This window comes from Trachurus japonicus, chromosome 23 (genome assembly GCF_045865225.1).
Source record: "Trachurus japonicus isolate A0001 chromosome 23, Traja_1.0".
NCBI lineage: Eukaryota > Metazoa > Chordata > Actinopteri > Carangiformes > Carangidae > Trachurus > Trachurus japonicus.
Genome location: NC_140929.1, coordinates 11031158 through 11049301, shown reverse-complemented (window position 1 = coordinate 11049301; position 18144 = coordinate 11031158). Strand labels below are relative to the sequence as shown.

Sequence of the window (18144 nt, the reverse complement as noted above, 5' to 3'; positions counted from 1 at the left end):
TGATGAAATTCAAATTCAAAGTATAGGTTTCTGTGTGTATGTGTGTTTTTTTTCTACTAAAGGGCACCTGAAGTTTTCTCATCTTCAGATCCACAGTAACTTGAGTATTCATATCACACTTTGAGCCTCGTCCTTGTCGTCTCAGATCAAGGATGTGTGACCCTCTCAGGCTTCAGACTCCTCTGTGAGGTAATTGGTGTTAAAGGTGGGTTGCACCTCTTCCCCAGCAGAGAGTCTATAATAAGTAAGGCAGAACCTTGCAGATGTTACCCAAGCTCCAAAGTCACCGCTGGTACCATTTCCATTTTAACAATCCTGCTGTAAAAACTCATTTTTGGCTCCGTCCAGCCATGTGTCGCTGGGCGGGTGCACTCACCGTTTTTCACTTCATGCAGCTTGTAAAGCAGCCATATGGAGGGGAGGACTTGGCTGCACCCACATTGGCTCACCACTGTGGTCCTAGTATTTCACTGCCTCAAGGTCATACGATATTTATGTTTCCTCTGGGCTCTTTTAAAAGAAGTTTGATGAAACTTTTAACAATGTCTTTGTCAAAAGAAAATGAGTATTTTTTCCCTCTGTTCTCTTAACAAACAGCATTCATCACAGCATATCATTAATGCCATTTCTATTCTGGATGGATCTGGCAGACTGTCATTTGCTTCATTAGACTCTGACACTAATTAACAGTAATTCACTCAAGCTGAATGTGGGCACCCTTTGGGTTTCAAAAAAGATCATGAATAAACATCAGTTTTCCATTTGAATCGTCTTGTCGGTGGAAAAAGTTCTGTCAAACAAAAACACAATTAATTAGGCCTATTATACACGCAAACATGATTTCCTTCGCATTATAATGGAGTATCAATTCCTCCACATTTCAATGCTTAAAAGTGAATCTGAACCATCACACTATAGAGCATAAGCAGCAGCCGAGTACCCTCTCAGTGAGATATCACTTCAGTGTCTATCAGGAGGGATCATCTTTGCAGACCAAAAATCCATTTCCTCCCCCTGCTATGCTTGCTTGCGTGCTAACTGTCTGGTTGACTTGTTTTTTTTTTTTTCTTCTTTCCGTTTTGGTTGAATCAGAGATACTGAGGCACAGACTGAAGAGCAGATGAATTTGCCTAATCCAGTTTGAAAAAAATCATGCCACTGTCTCTACATAGTAGAGGGAGGAAAAACTTCAAGATGTTTGTGTCTTAGAAAATGGTGAATATCCATCTGTCCTTTGGTTGTACTTCTTATCCATGCAGGGTCGTGGGGGCGCTAGAGATGATCCCAGGTACAGTAACATGGGGCGAGGGTGAGGTATATATCCTGGACAGGGCCGACATCAGGGCTGTGCATTGCCAAGAATCTGGCCAAATGAGGTCCATGAAATGTTATCTTGTCACATATTGCAATACAGTAAACAATATGGGTGGGAATGACCAGAGGCCCTGTGATACAATATTATCACGAAACTTGTGTCTTGATACAATAGTAACTATTGCAATATGCGGCGATATATTGTGGTTTATTGGCTTTCAACTGCAAATGATGTCACAAAATGAAAACCTTATCTATTTTTTCGAATAAGATAAACTTCTTAGTCTTTTCAGAAGGATACTTTGCACCTGTATTGCCATGCAATATAACGCAATACTATGCATGCTGTGTTGATTTTTCCACCCACCCCTAGTAAACAAGGTAATATATTGCATTTATTTTTAGAAAAATATATAGTATTAAAGGGGACATATTATGGAAATATCACTTTTTGAAGGCTCTTTAACATATTCCGGTGTTGCCTTCTGGCCCCAAAAATGTGACAAATTAAATCTGTAATGTGCAGGCTCCCTTGGTTGAAATCCATGTGGTTTTACGAGCTGTTCCCTCGGTTGTCTGACAATGATGTTTGCATAATATCGCCCCTACTTGTGAGTACCGGTAATGGTAGAAGAGGTGGGGCAGGGTGAGCAGTGGTTCATTTGTATTTAAAGGGACAGGCACTGAAACGGGCATTCTGAACAGGGCTATTTTGAGCCGATAAAAAGTGCTGTGATGTTTGATCCTTGGGGTATTTTGACACCTGGGAACTATTTTAATTTGTGGAAATGGGGTATAATATGTCTCCTTTAAGGACACACACAATAATATGCACAAATAGTCAGATGGAACCTGTTTTTATATTTCCTATAACATCATACCTTTTGTGCTGTCTGATCAAAGGAATTAACTTTGATTGAATACAGATTCAAATGCAACACAAAACGACCAACATGTAAAACTACAAAAATATCAATACAGTGCTTTAAAGAATCCATACACGCCATCAATAGGAAATCAATATTTTCTTACACCGCCTATAGGCAATTTAAAGTCACCAAAGAAGTATGCATGTTTTCAAATGGGAGGTCGAACCTGTAGAGAACCTATACGACACAAGGAGAACGTCCCTAAGCCACCCTATAGGCCCAGAGGTTGAACCACTTTACTACTGTGCTGCCCAATATAGTGACTATGCAAAAGACAACCTCACATCTACCTCCAAAAAGACACAACCTTAAATCATTTCCACACCGAGCGGCTAACTGAGGAGCATTAGGCGGAAGCAATTACATTCTCCACCGTGTAATTCATGTCCAACCCTGCGGGGCAGTTACCATCCAACACTGACACTTTAATGTGACAAAAAAGATCAGCACCACGAGCGATTCTCATCACATCACACAATCAGATGGAGAACGGGCTCTTCCCAAGGTTTAACTGGCCTAATTCACACAATTTCAGCAGATTTTGTAGCAGACCACATGGGGAGAGACTCTCTATCTCCTGCTTTGATGTGACAAGAGTTAGACTTGACTTCTCTAGAAGTAGCCTACTATTGTGGACAAGTGACCGAGATTCAATTATATTCAGCAAATTATTTTAAATAGAAGTCTGCAGGGGTGAATTTTATTCAGACCGATCCAGTTAAGTGAACCTTGTCTTGCAGGTGAAGAGACTCATCAGAAACCATGTCTGGCGATGGGATGCGAGGGCTGAACTTCCATGTTTCCCCTGCGTGTTGACATCACCCGTCCACTACAGCCCCGCCTCCTCACTCCGCTGATGCTGCCCTCCCCTCCCTTGCATCAGCACCATTCCTGGTATCCTCACAGAGCATCGAGAGAGAGAGGGAGGGAGAGAGAGAGAGGGAGGGAGGGAGAAAGAGAGGGAGAGACTACCCAACCCCACCAGAGCGTAGAGGCGTCAGACGGCTGCCAGAGCATCCCGGTTACGCACCGTTCAGAGGCCCCATCGTCAGCGCCAAAAACGGCTAAAGAAGAAAGTCAACACAGCCGGGCACACGGCCACAGCTACAGTCAGTAATGGAGAGCCTGCTGGATAATCCAATGAAAGCCGTTCTTTACCTGAAGGAGCTCACCACCATCGTCCAGAACCAGCAAAGCCTGATCCAGACGCAGCGCCAACGCATCGACGAGCTCGAGCGAAAGGTGGAGGATCTGATCGGAGAGAATCGACTGTTACGGGACCCCCATCACTACGTCCAGCAGCAGCCCGCTCCTCCTCCTCCTCAGCCTCAGCCTCAGCATCACCACCACCACCACCACCACCCGACTCACCGCAGCGCCAGCCCACAGGCGCCGGCCCACCTCCATCAGCACCCGGGGAGCAACAAAGCCGCGGCTCACCTCGTCCAGCAGCAGCAGCAGCAGCAGCAGCAGCAGCAGCAGGCTCAGCAGCAGCAGCAGCCGCCGCCACAACAACAGCAGCAACCGCAGCAGCAGCAGCAGATTCCCGGTCTCTCGGCCCAGCCTCAGCCTCAGCAGCAGCAGCAGCAGCACCCGACTCCTCCCGCGCCGTCCTCCCACCACCCGCAGCAGCTGCAGCTCGTCCCCACCTCGCCGCAGTCGCCCAAGACGAGCCAAGCCAGCCCGGACTCCGCCGAGGAGGACAAGAGGAGCCCCTGCTGCAAGTCTCTGGTTCCGCAGACTCCCACCGCGCTCTGCCGCTCCGTTGGACTGGCCAGGAAAGCGGAGTAAGTAGCTTTTTCATGCTGTGTGCACTGCAAAAAACAAAACAAAAAAAACGCAATTTAATGAGATATAAATATCCCATAACATCTGCATATTAGCTTCAACTGTTGGATGTTGATCTCTCACCAGTGCTGTCATGTGCCTTTTTCCAAAATGACCTTTTGTTAAAATGCCAGAAGCAGCACTGTGTGTCAAGAAGTGAGATTATTTCATCACATTACCAGAATATAAAGACTCAGTATTACACCAAAAATTTTCCAACGTATTAGACTTCCTATTTAGATATTGCAAAAATGTGTTTGGCTATAAAATAATCCTAAAGGATCATACAGTAATATCATAAACTGTTATCATCCGACAGTGTCCGCTCCACATCTGTATGAGCCCCTGTGCTCATTTGCAACATGACTTAACCGTTGATTAACTTCACATTCCCTGACAGGCTGAGGCTTAATTTTCTGACAGGTAATTCAAGCTCCTCCTCTATTTCCACATTATTCACCCAGTCGCTGCTCTGTGAAATCAATCCACTGCTTTATGGGTATTGATTTTGAGGACCCAGGCCGGCATTTTAGCAGTGGCAGTTTGTTCATTCAGCACAGAGGGAGTCTCAGAGTAGTCGCTGGGATTAGATAGAGGAGATGAGGTGTGTTTTTTTGTGTGTGTATGTGCGGTTAAGTAATAGTGCATGTTTTTGGCTGAATTGTAGCCCATGAGGTTACCGGTGCTTCCACACACACTCTGAATGCAGAATGAGCTGTGGATTTCTCAAAATGCATGTGTTTTTGAGGCTCGCCTGAGAGAGAGAGAGAGCACAGTGACATTGTAAACACGCGTCTTAAAACAAGCAAGGCACGAGCTCCTGAGGGCACGTCACTGACTCTGAGACAAACGTCGGTTCGTCTACATCTTGGCGTTTGAAAAACACCTACGATCACGGTTTGATTGTACAAGCTGCTGTAACAGCTCGTTCCTCATTAAGGCAGGAGGAACGCATCTGGGTAAACACAAGGAGATGTTAGTGGTTGCTTATAAATCACCCTACACTCTCTCCTGAGGTACAGCTAAACCTCCATGAGATTGAATCTTCCTCTCTGTTGATATTTGTTTGGTTTTTTTACCATACAGAGTTGATCCCCAAATATTCTGTTATTCCATCTGTTCATTCCCACTTTGGAATGATTAATTCAGATTAACTATAAACATAAAGCACTTGTTCCAATTTTAAGTCATAAAAATAACTCACTGAGTTCATGACATTAATATTTTTGAAGGATTTAAGAAGTTGCATGTTTTCCCGCAGACGTCATTATGTTTTCCTCTTATGCTGCATTCGTTTACCCTCATGAGCCTTCCACGCCATGCTGCAGAGAATCATCCACACAGCCTCTTTTTTTTTTTTTTTTGATCTGTGTCAAAAAAATGCAAAAATGCATTAAATCTCCTTTAATTTGTTGCTGTGTAAGAATAAAACAGTGAGAACTTGCACTTTTTGTATGCACTGTGTGTATATCAGAGCCGTCCCTCGTGCTGAATGTTCTTTGCTCGCCACTATCAAGGTCACATGAATTTCCTCTGCTGGAGCCACACACACACACACACACACACACACACACACACACACATGCATGCACACAAACCGTAACACACACTAACACGCGCTGCACTGAGCCCCATCTGTTCCACTCGGCTGCGTTTGCATTGTTTCTATTAATCCAGATTGATTTATCTTGCCATTAAGACATAATTCCTAAAGAGTGCGGATCAGGAATAATATACATTAACATGGATACTAGGAACACGACAACAAGTGCACAACAACACAAGTGCTGTCGCTGATTCACCCAGACATGGGACAAACACACACAAAGATATGAGTTTGTGAGAATAAATGTCAGGGGCAGGTTCAATAAGAGGGTTCATTTGTGATTTACCAAGCGTGCCCCCTGACAGTTCTGCTGAATGATGAACAATGAGAAGAAGCAGGAGGACGAGAGCTCTTCCTCTCTCTCTCTCTCCTTCTCTTGAGACAGCAATCATAATGTACAGTATGTACTATCTTACCCTTAATGTAAAAGCAGTGATACATAAAAGACAGCAGACGTGACGCAGCATTGTAATTTCCACTCAGAGCATTGATCTCCGGTCAGACAAGATGGTGAGTTGCTGTGCTGTCAGTGCAGCAGAAGAAGTGATGCACACTTACTAATGAGGAGTGTGTGTGTGTGTATTTGTCCACGCTCTTCCTAGCCCACAGTACCTTTGCATGAGTCATGTGTGTGTGTTGACTGGGTATGTTGCTGTGTCAATTAGTGAAGTGAGGAAATGAGGGGGTGAATGAGCACCCACGTAATCTGCTACTGCTGGGATGTACTGGATTTCCAACTGTAAACCACCATTTTCCCAACTCGTCTATGTGTTTTTAAAGAGAGAGAGAGTTGAAAATCCATTGCAAAGCTCCAAAATGAAAAATGAAATGCTCATTGACTAACGTCGTTGCAATCCTCTATCTCCTCCAGTGGCATAAATTTGAGGAATGCAAATCAGAGCTGCCTTCAGATCAGCTCCGAGCTGTGAACGTGGCAAGAGGAGGAAGTTGTTTCTGCTAACTTTTCAGACGGGAGAGTCTGAAGTGTTGCAGTCACGTTACTGAGTCTGAGGAAGGCTTGTGTGTGATCTGAGGGAAGCACTCAGCGATCCTGTCTACTGCTCTTTCTTCCACCGCTCTGTCGCTCTCTGTTCCTCCCACTCTTCCAGCTTCCTTTGCTGCTATTTTCATCCCCCCCCCCCCTCGATCCTCATCTCTTTGTTTACAGCCTACCTACGTCCATCTGCCTCATTACTCCTTCTACTTCCTTGACTGCTCTTCTTCTATCTCGTCTTTGCTGTCTTCTGTTCACTGATGCTACAGGAGCCACGTCTGCAGTCTGGATCAGTATTCAGCTCCATCCTCTAACCATCAGGCTCTCCACCACTTAACCCATCTCCTGGCTGGGCTGCAGCCCTCAGTCCAAGCCTGTCCTTTGCTTCTCTGTATACGCTTGGGGCTGCCAAGAGTGTGCGTGTGTGTTGAAATGAGAGAGTGTGAAGGTTGGGCCGTGTGCTCAGGAGGGAGTCAAGAAGAGTGGCAATGAGCGTGGGCGAGGTGGTGCGTTGAAGGCGCGTGCGTGTCTGGTAGGCAACAATCCCGTAGCCTGAGGTGGAAATCCCAGGGTTCTCATATAGCTCCAGGTGCTTCTCTGTTCCCCCCCCCCCCAACTCACTCTCACACATATAATATTAAGCTCTTGCTCTTACACACAAAACACTCACTAATGCACACAAACCCTAACACGCCACATGCCACCTGGCAGTCAGCGTGTTTTTTTTTTTCCCACATCGGCCCCCCGGCTCCCCCCGTTGCACCGCCTTACCCTCGTTTGCAGCCTCGTACCAACCGGAGCGCAGAACGCGTGTCATCTCGCGTGTCATCTCCTGCCCACTCGTCTCTTTTCATGAATAAAAACGGGATGTACCGATAGCACTTAAGAGATGCGGGGATGCTCAGCGCGCGCACACATATACAGTACATTGTAATATACATCAAAGAGTAGTCATGCTGAGCGCCTGCTGGATGCTGCAGTGTCTCGTTGTTCTGTGCTGATGCTCGTAGATCAGTGAGCCTGGAGCTTCGCCAGTAGAGGCTCCAGCAGCTAACCCTTTGGAGCCACGTTAGCCTCCATCTCCATGTACTATGCTCATTACGAAAGTGAGTGTATTTTTGTCTCCATACATCAAGCTGTGTGACTCTGTCCTCATCTGAAATTCATAGCAGCAGTAATTTGTTTAAATGCGAGCGATGTTCATGTTTTCCTGATGTGGCTCTTTTGGGTGAACGAACATAGCCTAAACATTCAGCAGCAAAAGTAGATGTACTGTATAGTGGATTCATTTTATCACTGCAAAAACAGTCCTGACAGTCATCATTGTTTCTGTAAGTTTGCTAGAAAGGCTAGTATTTAGACACAGTGTGAATCTTTGAGTGGGGGCGTGGCTTACACTTGGTTCTGGGGCAATCGTCAGGTGACAGTAACCTCACACAGTTTCTCGACACACAATAGCTGTGTCCCAAATCATTTGTAGGCTGATTATGTCACAGTGTTGCGGCAAGGCCTGTCCCAAGTCAAATCCCACTTTCCTTTGGGTGCCATGTCATAATTCTGACATGCCAATAGTTCGAAAATTACCCATTATTGCGGAATGTCAATGTTTCGACATCCCATTGTTCTAATCATATTAAACCCATTGTTCCGATGTCCCATTGTTCCGAAATCTCAATGTTTCGAACCCTAACCCTAACTATCAATATCTTACACAAGTGGAAACCTGTTCCCGTGCACGTTGTACATCAAACAACGTTATTATCCCTAGCTAACCTAACCCTAACTGTAACCCACATCCCATAACTGGCCTGGGGTCGGTCAGCACCATGGAGAGTTCCCCAAACAACCCGGATCCCAGCACGATTTTGCACACAACTTGCACCTGAGTTAATAACAGGCGGTTATGGTGTTTCATTCTCTCCTCTCTATGACGCCTAGTATAATCCCATATTGGAACAATGGGATGTTGAAACATTGCGATCTCGGAACAGTGGGTAATTTTTGGAATAATGAGATGTCAGAATTATGAGCGGACCCCCTTCCTTTGCCTGTTCTAGGAGGATGCACCACATCTATCGTTTGTGGCCTCCCGTATCCCAAGATTCTCTGCACATGATTATTATTAGCCACCTAGCATGCTAGCTATCGGAAGGGCGAGGCAGCTCTCCTCTGTAGCCATTTTCAAATGTTTAACGTTAGGATGTTGATTGAGTTCGGATGCAATCAGGAAATGCTCCGAAGGCTAGATCGTCTCCTTTACCAACAGTTGACGCGGCCATCGGTCCTTCTGGGCTTTGTGTTCGACTCAGTTCAAATGAGGTAAAACGGTAATTTGTTCGAACTTGACATTTTTGAAAAGCAACAGCTGGCATATGTTTCAGAGGCACATATGTGATTGGACCCTTTAAGGATAACAGTTTCCTGCCTCTGGGGCACTGAGGGAAAAACACACCCACTGCTTCTCTGCACGTTTGTCTCCCAAAAGACAACAGTGGAAGATTTCAGAGAGAAGTAGACGGGTGGGTAATGGATGTGTTGAGTTCAAAAGTGCACTGTGGGTCCCTTCTGTACTCCCTGTTCCCTCGCTCTCTGCTGCTTCTTCTTCTTCTTCTCTCTCTCCTTCCCATCACCATTACTTGAGAGGTGGAATCTCCTCTCCTGCAAGCCGCTACTCTGTCCTCTGCATCCCCTCCCCTCTCCTCCCCTCCTCCGTCCCCTCCTCCGTCTGAGAATGGGAATCACGTCTGCGTGGTTATGACAGGGTGGCTGGGCTCTGCTGCTGCTGGAATCCAAATCATGAATATCACATTTGGTGCGTAGTGCTTTTTAAATTGCTTCATTTCTCAGAGGACGTAGCTGCCGGGTGATTCCTGACTCCCTGGTAGAATATTAGCTGTTTTCATGCGCAAGTTGAGCAAGGCAAAAGACAGTCCCAGTTATCTGTAATCCAGCTGTGTGTGTTCGTGTGTGTGTGTGTGTGTGTGTGTGTGTGTGTGTGTGTGTGTGTTCAGGACTGTGTTTGTTTTTGTGTCGGGGTGTTAAATGAACACGAAAACTGCTGTTGTAAGATGATATAAAAGATCATTTGGGGTCTCTAACATCTATGTGTTTTGTTAGACTTTGACCAAGGTGTGGGTTTGATTCAATTTAAATAAGACATCGCTATTGCAAACAAATAGGTTTGCACCATTCAGTGTTTTTGCAAATGGTGTAAAATTGAAATAATGAGAACAGGCACAGGGAAACAACTATGTGTATAAAATCCATATCTAAATCTCAAGTAAGCAGTAAGCATATCTTAGGCTTACAACCTTGTGAACACTGTCTCCTTTTAAAGCTCGCAAAGACAATAAAAATATGGATTTAGTTTTATGTGAAATGTGTAGTAATGATGTGTCAGTTCCAGCCAGCAGCTTTGACTGATGGGATGTTTAGCCTGACTGGCTGCACTTTTCAGGTGTTGCCTGATGTTTCGTCTGAATCTACAGGAAGTGAGGAGTGCATAGACTAAATAACTAGACAGCTTTTCAAAAGCAAAAGAGGACAGAAACAGAATGACAGCACAAAACAGACTGAGAGGAGAAACCCACAGGCCCGGACAAACTCAAATGTTGCTCCACTTTCTTCAGAACTAAAATACAAACAGATCTGCCCCTGTGTCCTCTCTCCCCCTCTGTGATTCCCAATCAGTCAAAAATGACAAAGTTTGGCTCTGACCATTTTCTTCTAAACGCGGCTCCCAACTGGCGGTCCTCGGTCACCCTGGGCAACATGCCGACTCACTGAAAGACTGACGTGTCATCCTCGTCCTTGACACTTCCAGATGCCTCATCTTTTATATGTAAATACTGCAGCCGCTCATTGCGTCTCCGCGTTGAATTTTAATGATTTTTTTTTGCTGTTAGTCGTGCTACATGAGCTACGGAGCGAGTCGTCTCCTTCCTGGTCTGAGCTTAAATTATTCACTCATCTGATTGATGCATTTCATTTCTTCTTCATACGAATAAGAAGTGCGGCTAATGAGCAATCAGCGCTGTGTGTGTGTGTGTGCTAAATCTACATATATCAGACTTGTGGACGTGACATCAGTGTTGCCATCTGATGTCACTCACAGTCTGATTGCATAATGTAAGCAGACAATCTCATTGAATAATCATAGCTTTCTGCTATATCCCTTTTTACAAATGTCAAATATAATTAGCAAAGATGATTATATTTGCTTTTCTCTTATTTTTTACATAAAATAGAGGCATTTTTGAAAATTAAAGTAGGCTAGGTATGTTTTAGGGGAAGGCTATTTTAGCAGATGCTTAACAATAAAATTTTAATGACTGCACAGGTTTCAGTTATGTAAGAAAAAAACGAAACCATATGCAGATGTGATAAGTGGGGCACTTGATAACACACTCCTCATATCTTGCTCTCTTAATGGCTCTTTAATCCATTACAACCTGCTCTATCTTCAACACAAAAAATGCTATTAGCTGGCAATTAGCGGCCACTAACGTATGCAGTGTTGCAAGGGAACAGATGTGTTGACCGTCGACTAACACTCAGAAACATCTTGAAAATGATGTATTAAATACAGATGTGTTACTCCCCTGTGTCTGCCCCTTCAAAGACGATGCTGAGGCGGTGGAATTCCTCAAGTGCAGATAAAGCTGTGGCATTACTCTCAGTGGTCACTGAGCTTATGACATAAAGGTTCTTTGAAAGAAAGAAAAAAAACCCACTTTGCAGATATGGAAAAATGTCCACCCATCTGTCGCAGAGATTTCACCTCCCGAGAGCTTAGTGCTGAAAATCCCTCGGCAGACAATTCTAATTGTTTTGCACCATGTGTACCAGTGTGCATCTGTGTGTGTGCGTGTGTGTGTGTTGCCGAAGGGGATGAGGTGTGCGGTTAAATATGGGGTTCGTAAGCCAGGAAATTTTGAGGGAAAAAATCTCTAATATATAGGCTAGTTTTTGGAATAATACTAATAATAATTTCTAGTAGTGGAATGACAAACCTGTGTAGTATTTTTGTGGATTTTTTTTTTCATATAATGCAGTTGCTTGTTCAGTCAGTGACAGTAAGAGTCAACTGATAGAGTAAACATATGCTGTCCACATTTCTTAAGCTATTTCCTGACTGGGATGATTCAAATGTTCAATGTTATTTAAATGTAATCATGGCATTTAAAAGTAGCAGCATATTTATTGACTACAGCTGTATACAGTTGTTGGCTCATGTCAAACTAATGGTTGGTCACTTTTGACAAAATATTTTGATGTCATGCTGACTTAGCTTATTAAGCTAACTTCAGTGTTAGCATGCTGTACTGGTTCTTCCTCATAATCCCAGCTCTGTAGTTTAGCTGCTTGAGCTACTGTAGCTGTAACTTTATTTTAACAACCTGAAAGAATAAGTATCTTACAAATGTACCACAAACAATATTTTGAGCTAACTCTAGCTGACATTAGCATCTCGGTTCAAATTTAATTTAATTTTGATTTAAAAATGATTTAATTGTCCCTAGTTCATGTTGCTACATTCAAGTTTATTTCATGTGAGGTTAAGGGCTCTCGGGGGGTTTTCGTGTATTTATAGTTTACGTGCTACTGCTTTTCAAAGCGATGTTATCCCCATATTATTAGGCTTTGTTTGTTCGCCGTTGGTCTTATCAACAGTAATTGCCATGTCTGTTGCAGTCTACTCAGGCGAACACACGTGCAAACACGCATACATGCACGGGCCCCGTAGTCGCCGGGGGAAACGTCAGGTATGGTTAACTATACGACCCAGAGTAATGTTCAAAGCCATCCACCTAGTAAGACTCCCAGGCATTGCAGAGCTGATCGGAACAGGCACAGCATGTCCAATCGGCTTTCCTGGTCTTCTCAACACATCACACAAAGCCTCAGCTAGGGCTCAACCATGATTTATTGTACAGTGCATGGAAGGAAACAGGAGCTACAACCACTGGGGTACTAATTTACTCACACATTTGCAATCTCCACACCTGCAGATGCTTCTCACCTCTTGTATTTTTAGTTTGCGTCACAATGTAAAAAATATATAATTTATATACTTGTTCGTGCATGATTTCCAGTTTTCTTTTAGTTGCATAATATCATAGAGAGTGGTTTGTTACCTTGCATAATTGCATGGTTGAGTGCAGAATTCATCTTCTCCTGGAGGCCATAGATAGAAATGACTAACCAGCATGTGTCTGTGTGCCCATGCATTAAATTCTCCGTGCCGCGTTGATGTGTTATTTGTGACATTTAATAAGCATTTGGGTTTGCCCGAATTCATATGACCCTAAATGCATCTCGCCCTTCCCCTGCACTGTTGTTATATCACCAACGCCCCGTCTGTCAACCCCTCGATGCCAGCATTACATCATCAGGTAACGCAGTGCCAAGGGGGAGGGGCCAATGACTCGATAAATTATGACATTGTGGAGGTTTTCAACTTGGAGCAAATCCTAAAAGAAGCAAATGACATAAGCAAGACATGAAGTCTGAATGACTCACATGTGTGGGAACGGGAGTAAAGAAATTATTGTATGAGGATGATGTGGTGAAAAATTGCTTTCTTTTCTTTTTTGCCACATCTCCCCCATCATCTGCCTACATGCCGACTGCTCCTGGTTTGACGCACAAAGAACATTTTTCCTTCCTTGTGCAGAAACAGTGCAGTACTGTGCAGTGCAATTGGCACAGCACTCCCTTAATGTATCAATTAAAAACTAAATTCCTTCATCTCAGTATGCACGGGCCCCTCTTGTTGATGTGGAGGATGAGGTTTTCCTCATCAGCCTGAACCCTGGCTGATATACGACAACCATGTCACTTTGATAGCTGTCAAGCATCAGCGTGAAGCACGGAAAATATCTGTGAAATTTGACTCACTGCCAAGTCTTCAGCAGATGGCCCCGAAGCAACATAGCGTAGCTTGATGCTCGATACGAGCCGCTAAAACTGCTCGATAGTGGAGGCACCAGCTGGAGATCAGATGAAAACAGTCGGATAAACTGATGCTTTTGTGGCTAAATGAGCGACTGTGTTTTCGTTTTCTTTTTTTTCCCCCCACTTCCCGTAGAACATTTTTACCTTTTTTTTTAAAACCTGAAGTGACGCTTATGACGTTCTGGCATGTGGCAAACTTTCCCACTGCTCCCTTGGTGGAGTCATTGTAAAAATGTCTTTTTAATGGCGAACTTGAACTAAACGTGCAACAGCAGATATTTTGAACCAAAAAAAACCATCAACATAAAAGTAACGAGGAAATTGTAGATGGCATTTAAATGTAGAAAAAAAAAGAAAAAGAAGAGGATAATTACTCTCCAGCCATGTAATTTGGTCCTCTGATATGTTCTGACACTTCACTCCCCCCCAGCAGGAGCAGATCACATCTCTGCTGTAAACATGTTGCTACTATACATCCCCCCCTCTTGTCACACACAACTGGCTGGAAAATCTGCCCAGTAAATGCCACTATATGGCTTATCATCATAGAAACTAGCTACTTGTTGTGCAGTATCGGTATTCTTATAATTCAGCTCTGTGGTAACACATTTCTCCATGAAAATAAATCAGGAGCCACAGCAGGGCCTGTATAGACTGTGAAGCCTGCATTTTTAATGCACTCTTAAGATGAGACAGAGGCGCCTTCAGGCAACCATTTACTATTGTAGTGGTGTAACATGTCTAAGAGTGGGAACATGGCTAAAAGCTATGAAGCCGTTTACTAACCTGACAGTTTAGCTGTAGATGCTTAAAAAAAACCCATATGGCTAGTGATTGGATGATCCATCGCTCTGTCACCATCTGTCAAGGGCTACATTGACCAATCAGAGTGACTTTTGCAGAAGCCAGTTATAGGAGTAGAAACACTCTTCAGATCTGATATAACTGTCAGTGCAGCCAGTGCTGGTAAACAGCTGCTTCTTGGTTACGTCACACCTGAGGTTCCTCCCTCAGAGGAAGCTGATTGGTCCAAACCAGAGTGGTTGTATTACAAGAGAATAACTAAGAGAATGAAGCCTTGTGTTATGTGTTAACAACAAAAACAAAGATTTCTGCCAATTCAAATGAGAATATCAAGTAAAAATCAGCCCATACTAGTTGATAGCTGAGCAAACCAACGAATCCCTTGAGCAGTTTTCTCCCTGTCCCCTGACGTCCCTGAGTCTTTGATGGCTACAGGAAAAGCCTGTGCCTCGTTCCCCTGCTGGTTGTCACCGTGTGCAGAGACTAGAAACCCTGAGAGGTGTCACCTTGTTGCATTAAATTTGGCTGAAGAACAAAATATTTTATTTCTAACACAAACTTGCCCAGTAGAAACGAATGCCAGCTTGATGTCAATCTATAAAAAAAACTCCCTCAGCTGACAGATCTTTCTCTCTGACGAACGCCAGGAAATGGTTTATTCCTATCACCGCCCCCACCTCTGCACCTCCCCACGCCCCCGGGCTCTGCTCTCTCTCTCCTTCTCTGCCTGTTTTTCCTCCTCAACCAAAATCCTTCCCTTTCAAGTTTTATTGGAGGGGGACCAACTGTTGGGAGTTGAGTCGAAGAAACTCAAATAAAAAATGTCGGAGAGCCAAGAAAGAGCTTCTTTGATTTTAAGCGGATGACATCAAAACCTGACATTTACCCTTGATATTTTAGATAAATGTTTCTTTTGCAGAAATGTCCCCAAAAACTGTTGGCATTTCCCCCTGCTATACATCCAAACTCTTCAAATACCCCCCACGCTTTGTGATCAGGTTACATTTCTCGTAGACCTCGGGAGATGAGGTGTTTCATGACCAGACAAACCTGATGCAGCGTAAACGCAGAGCTTGATAGAGAAAATGGTTTTACACCTGCTGCCAAATGCTGCAGTGGAATCAAGTACGCCACAGTGAGTGTGTATAAACCTCAAATGTTACAGCTTTTCTGACACTGGCTCAGTCAGGGTGGAGTTTTTCTTTCAAGGAGATTGAATACAAGGACAAAATGTTGTTTTTTTTGTCTTGCTCTCTCATTCGTGCGTCTCCAGCTCTCTCAGTTTCTCTTGCAGAAGCTGAACTAAGCCGTTTGGGACGGCCCAAGAGTCCATGCTGACGTACACCTCTTCTTCTTTTTTTTTATTCACTGCCTGTGTGTGTTAAGGAATTGATACGGCAGAAGAAAATGAGGTGTGTTTCTGTGTTTTGTTGGTGTGGAAGATTGCTGCAGCGCTCACAAGAGAGATGTTTGATTTTGGATATTCTCTGGCTGATAATCCTCTTCACCTCCTGAAAACATGCGCCCACCACCGCCACGAAATTACTGTGTATTCATGTGTCTGTCGGATTTATTTCTCGCAGAACGCCGTACACACTTCTAGCCTGTAAAACATAGTGATAAACTGGCACTTACAGCGACTGCCAATTTGCCAAATGGATGTGAAGTATTACAGAAACATTCAGAGTGTGTGTGTGTTTTTCTTATTATTAACCATGATCAAAGTGCTTCTAGTAATACTTCCATGAGATGTGTTGACTTGCAGAATGCATATATTAGCCGACCTAAATTAATCTGAAGGATGGTGATGCCGATGTCGAGTGCTTTTTTCTCCCTTTTCCCGAAGTGAAATAAGTTTTGCTTGGTTTATCACTGGAAGATTATGGCACCCATGTTTTTTTTCCCAACTCATCTTAGAGCTGCTATCTTCAGTATAAATGTTTCCCCTTCCCTTTCTCCTTGTGTATATGACTTTGACCTTGACTCCAAAATGCATTTAGTCCAAGATTTTGCATCTGAACAAACATGAAAAATGAAACAAACATTGAAAATCCCTTTTTAAATAAGCAGCCGTGCAACCTAAACCCCCTTCTCACCACAAAAGTTAATACATCTGCTTCCTCTAAGGTCAATTGTGTTTGTATTTACCAAGTTTGGCCTTGAGGGGCAGACTCTAACACGGCATATTACTTTATTTCAGTGAGCGAACATTTTCTCATCCCCTCTTTTTTTCTTCTCTCTCCGTCTGTCCCATGCTTCAAAGTGCATCACTCTCGGTGTGCAGACATCTTTTTCTTTTTTTTGTTCCTGCCCTGAGCGGAGCTATTGACGCTGTAATGCTGCATTCAGCACCAGGAAAGGAGCACATCGACAAACACATTAGGCGAGAGAAGTTAAAACAAAATACAATGAAACCATGGTGCAGAGATTAAGGTCTCCCTCAAACAGACCCAGTGTGTGGAAGGGCTTATAAAAGCTTTTCGATTTTTTTTTTCCTTTTTTTTTATAGGAGGTATTAGCGCAGTTAGGCCACAAAGGGAACCAAGTCACTGGTGTGGAAGATCAGAGAGCAGGTCATGTGAGTTCAGTTTAATCTTAATGTTTCCCACAATGATGAAATGGCAACACTGTTCATAGGGTTCATGATGTATGACACAATAGTTGACTTTTATGCAGCCCTCGTCAGGTCTGTGTGTGTGTGTGTGTGTGTGTTTTTTTAAAGGTCCCTCCATAAAGCAAAACTCTTTCAAAGTGCCTGTGAGCTGTTTTTGAGTGCAGAGATAGAAGTGATAGTAAACCTGTGAAGAGAGATGGCAAGAAATAATGGGGAGAAAATTGTGAAGAGTCAGAGATGAAAGCAGACAAAGATAGATGGCTCAGATGAATCAAAAGGAAGGCTTTTTAAAAGATAAAACGTTTATTCTCTTTCCAGCCCACATTTGTTTCCTGAGAGGTGTTTTTCTCCAAATATGGATGTATATCAGTCGTGTGTGTGTGTGTACGTGAATGCGTGCATATTGTCTATACGTTTTCATCATCAGAGGCAACTAACCCTGTCGCACACTGCTCCTCCTCACCAATAATACCCTGTGATTAAATTCAAATGAGCGCTGCTTTTTTTTTTGGCCTTCTCCATACTGTTGTCAAAAAAGGTGACTCAGCATTATTGCAGTGTCTGTTTTTATTCATATATTTGTGTATATCTAACGATTCATATATACATGCAAGTAGGAGTCATCTCCCTCCAAGTGCTATGGTGTGGTGACTGCAAACTGAAATGATGCAGCAGCAGCTTTTATACAGTGAATTAAGCAAAAACAATGATCCATAAGCAGCTCTGTCATTATTATCACAAAAGCATATAACAGAGGATTTTATTAAGCGTAATGTAGGTCGGCTGCTGCGGCGCTCAGACAGGAAGCAGGATACAGTGACATGCAAACTCAGACTGTAAATTATGTAATGATGAAAAAAGAGGGAGAGTTTGTCTGAATTGTCAGCAACGGTCGCTGCTTTTACACGTGTTTTGCATTTGTTTAAAATTAGAACAGTAAAAAAAACGATGGCTTTTAATTGGAAATTTTTATTATTATTATTATTTTTTATTGAACTGACCTGCCGAATATACCCTCCCCGTTATCTGTGTGAACAAGTGGCAGGCCTGTTCCAGCGCTCGTACTAATCTGCGTCCCCTCAGAGACAGTCTGTGTTCT

At 43.5% G+C, this 18144-nt stretch overlaps 1 protein-coding gene across 2 annotated transcripts in view; it reads left to right on the top strand.

The window, feature by feature from the left end:
- The first annotated feature begins 3018 nt into the window (after positions 1-3018).
- iqsec3a (IQ motif and Sec7 domain ArfGEF 3a) overlaps positions 3019-18144 on the top strand; it is a 143243-nt gene continuing 128117 nt past the window's right edge. For both annotated transcript variants that reach the window (XM_085769589.1, XM_085769588.1), the window contains exon 1: positions 3019-4030. In XM_085769589.1, the coding sequence (XP_085625715.1) occupies positions 3360-4030 (671 nt within the window). In that variant the 5' untranslated portion in view covers positions 3019-3359. The remainder of the gene's footprint in view (positions 4031-18144) is intronic.